This window comes from Charadrius vociferus, unplaced genomic scaffold (assembly GCF_000708025.1).
Source record: "Charadrius vociferus isolate BGI_N301 unplaced genomic scaffold, ASM70802v2 scaffold720, whole genome shotgun sequence".
Taxonomy (NCBI): Eukaryota; Metazoa; Chordata; class Aves; order Charadriiformes; family Charadriidae; genus Charadrius; species Charadrius vociferus.
The window spans coordinates 611,463-615,634 of NW_009646598.1; the positions used below are offsets into that span (position 1 = coordinate 611,463).

Genomic DNA, 4,172 nt, shown 5'->3' on the forward strand with positions numbered 1-4,172 from the left:
CTTTTGTAAATCACACCTCTTTTTGAGCTGAGTCTCATGCTATTTCTGTTCCTTTCTCAATTTCAGATCTATGTGATCAGTTTAGCTGAACCCCGACTGCCCTTACAGCTGGATGATGCTGTTCGTCCAGAGGTGGAAGGAGAGGAGGTGAAAACTTTGAATCCTCAATAGTTTTTATTGTCTTTGTAATTGAACAAAAGCATGAAAGCCAGGAAGACGCCTCAATGCAGTGATTTTGGGGGTTTGTTAGGCTTGCATTTTACTTCCTTTAGGTTTTCCAGAACTGTGTTAGAAATTTCTATAGCTTTGATGTCTGCTTAACTGCAGTAGGTCAAAACCCAGAGGGTTTGCAGTCTTGTGCGTGTGTCTTCTGGAACGCTTGGGTTCTGCCTGTGACCTGTGGGAGAAGTTACACCTTAAGCTTTGCTATGCTGCCAATTTGCTGTATGTTCTTTGGAGAACGATCTAGAAATTCTCCTGAATTTAGGAGTAGCCCTTGGCTGGTAGCCAGAGGATGTTTTTCTCCATTGATTTTGGTTTGTTGTTTGGTTTTGGGGTGCTTTTTTTCCAGCTGTATGTATTCATTGTGTATTTTTGCACAACTGTTTAGGATGGAAGAGCTACTGTAAACCAAGATACAAGACTGGACAACAGAGTCATTGATCTGAGGGTAAGGAACATGCTGTGTCGCATGCTTGCCTGCGAGTGTTTATTCTTCACATTTCTAATCCATGAAGCAATAAAAGTTGTGAATTTGATGGAAGCGTATACACTCCACAATAAAATTTTAATTAACTTTTCATTGAATGAAGAGTGTCCTTAGCTCATTTTGAAGGTGGATCTACTACTGCCTTGAAAGTTCTGATAAAAGCCGTTTTTCAATAAATCAATCTATGGACCTGGGAAATAAAACAAAAAAAGTCAGTTATTTATTGGAAAATTTGGAAGAGTTCTGGCACTGAGATGCTTAAAGCATTTGAACATCTGATCTCCTTATTTCAGCAACTAAAACTACGTGTGCAAACTGTTTTACTTGAACTAAAGTTAATTTCTTTCCACTTTACCTTATGTATAATACTGAGCAATTTCAATTTCTGATTACTTTTCAGGATACTTGGTATCTCATACTGATCTCTTCATCTGTGTCTTAAATTAAGCCTTTGATGAAAAGAATTCTATACTAATGGTTGAAAGTGAAAAATATTTAGAGGATGATTGGCTTATGGTAGTGGTAAGGCAGTGTGCTAAACTGAAGGGAGAACTCTGGGATGCTGAAAGTCTAAGTTTTACTTGAACTTCTGGTGATGAAGAAAAATACTCAACACTCCAGAGGAACTTAAGAAAATCCATACCTGGATAATAAACTGGAAAGAGCCATGAAACCCAAACAAAACAGAGAAATAATACAAAGGGAAATAACAATTAAAAATATTAGCTGAAAATCAGGGCAGGTTGGATGGGGCTTTGAGCAGCCTGGTCTAATGGGAGGTGTCCCTGCCCAGGGCAGGGGGTTTGGAACTAGATGATCTTTAAGGTCCCTTCCACCGTAAACCATTCTATGATTCTATGAAAATAATGGCATGAAAGTATCCTTGGCTGCAATTCAGATGAGGGCACATGCAGAGTAAAACCTAAGAAGGTATATAAGTAATGGAAAAAGAAGGAAGATTGTAATGCCTGAATATACGCAAGAGATGGAACAGAAAGGGGTGGGCTAAAATTCCTCCATCCCTGTACACATTCAGTAGTCCAGCAGGACTCTGACAATACTTCTTGTATATCTCTGCCAGTATAGTAATAGAACATTAGTTGTCAGTATTGTGCCTGGAGGGTACAGCTGGTGGGCTAAATGGATGCTGCTGTAACCTCTTCTAACTTACATGTCCCAACCGTTGTTGGTACACCATTTATTCAGCAATGTTTGGCACCTTGTTTTGAGGTCTGAACCTTAACTCTTCCTTCTACAGAAGCTGTTTTTCTCCTTAGCTCCTACAGCTGCCGCAGTGTGGTGCTAAACAGCTGTTTCATGCTGAACAGGAATTCAGGTTAACTTTTTACAAAATTGATGGAAGGATGAAATGTCAAATCTCAGTACTTCAGTGCCTTATGTCTCGTCCTTTGCATGCACCTGTGGCTGGATGTAATCTGGCCACAGCTTTCCCTGATTAGGCTTACGTATCTATCTTGCCTTCCTCCTATGTAGTGGAAAAGTTTTTGTCTCTATTTTCCATTTCTGTGTGTCTTTACTGCTGCACATTTCATTATTTGTTTCAGAACAAAAGCAGATTATTTTGGAACAGTAGGCTCATGCCTATTCATAAGTTTGCTTTGTTTGTTCTGCAGGAGCTTTGCTTGTGCAAAAGGAGATTCTAAATAATTATGTGATACCTTGACCTGTTTTTTTAAAGGGAGACCTGGGTAAGCAGAAAAGGTGTTTAACGGAGAAAGGAGAAATCCCTGTGAGAATACATGTGCTTATATGTATGTGCACATCATAAGCACTGCATGCAGTGGAATCACAAGAGCAGGTACATGAAGGTAGCTTGTCCTTCAAAATAACTGAAAAAAAAAACCCAATCCAAAAGTAGTAATTGATTTTCAGTGATTTGCTTGCATAGACTGGAGCAGTAGCACAAATGGGACTTCAGAGAGTCCTTAGTGTTTCAAATGCACTGCATAAGTAGGCAAATCGTAGGAAGATTAGAAAACATGTTGTGTTAAAAGCTCAGAGAGATATCTGAAACCGTTGTTAGCCGCTGCTCTCCTTCACCTCTTCCTGCTAGGAGAACCAAATCATGGGCAGCAGGGAAGAAATGTTAACAGAATAGTCCTAACAGAGATGCTATGATGACCTGTTCCTACAAGTGTGGGAGGAAGTCCAACCACAGATATACGTACCATCTAGTTCTGGTTTCCTCACTGCCCCAGTTTTTAAGGAAGAAGAAGGTCATCGAACATCAAAAAATAGAGATACTGTTTTTTGGAGAAAGATTTAACAAAACTATGCATAGATCTTGGCTAGACTCAGACTGAAAAAAGTCCTTGGTGTGGAACTAAAATTATTTTTGTCCATTTAAATAGTCTTTAAAGTAGTTAAGTAGTTTAACTAATTTTAAGTAGTGATTAACCAGTGAGTTCATTGGATAGGGCCAAATCATGATAAAGCAGAGCTGTGAAACTCAGTTATTGCATGAATGAAAGGGGCTGGATTTCCAAAAATAGCATCGCTCCGTCCAGCTATGATGTATACCAAGGAGAGTTTGATTTTGATGCAATACAAAGATTACAGTTAATAATAAGGAAATTGCATTAGTGGAGATGTAATATGCAAAGTATTCTACAAAGATTGCAAGGCTTCCATTCTTGTGTATGTGTGAAAATAAACTGAGTAGTGCACTGTATTTTTTAACAATCTTGCATTTTGGTTGCTGACAGAGATCTCCCAGAGGTACCTGGTAGGGGTTTTTTGAGGTTAGGGATGGGAAGCACTTAAATGCCAAGATCCCAAGCTATTGCTGTAGTTGTTGTTCTGATGTATGGAGGGAAAATTATGATTATTTAGGGTGGAGGGGTTTTAAAAATCCTTTTCAAGGAATGATGACTCAGGAAGAATGAATCTGCTCCTAATGGGTTAATGCATAAAATACAGATCACATACTTGTGGACTAGAAAAATTGTGTGTGTAGCAACAAGAGATCTGGTAAGAAGAAAGAAGGGTCCTTGTACAGACCATATTTTCTTTCACATAACCGCAGGTGACCATGAGGAAACCACTGTTGACCTAAGTATCTACTTTTCATGACAGCTTAATCAAAGTCAAACTGGTTGATTGTAGAGATGTTTGCTTTACTGTTCCTTTATCGCAACAACTAGAAAAAGGCCAATTGGAGCACTGATTGTGTTTTAAAATCTATTTTTTTTCTGCTGTTCTTAAATTTAACTGAAGTATTCAGTGATGTGTAGCCTTTCCATGTCTACACCTACAGAAACCATATTTCATGAAGATCTGTGGTAGATGAAAAACAATGAAGAAATGGCAAGTGAAACACTGATCTTGGGGTTTTGCTTCTTAGTTTGTCTTCGTCTGAAGAAAAAAGCAGTTCAGGTTCATCCAGTTTTTACAATGGACCTGACTGATGTCTTTGCTCTGGCTTATTTTTGATGTTCAGCAG

General features: G+C 38.7%; 1 protein-coding gene across 1 annotated transcript in view; it reads left to right on the top strand.

Annotated features, from left to right (window-relative positions):
* The window catches only part of DARS (aspartyl-tRNA synthetase), a 41,736-nt gene that overhangs the window by 22,831 nt on the left and 14,733 nt on the right, over positions 1-4,172 (top strand). Inside the window, exons 5-6 of the mRNA XM_009886676.1 lie at positions 67-147; positions 611-670. Of these exons, the coding sequence (XP_009884978.1) occupies positions 67-147; positions 611-670 (141 nt within the window). The remainder of the gene's footprint in view (positions 1-66; positions 148-610; positions 671-4,172) is intronic.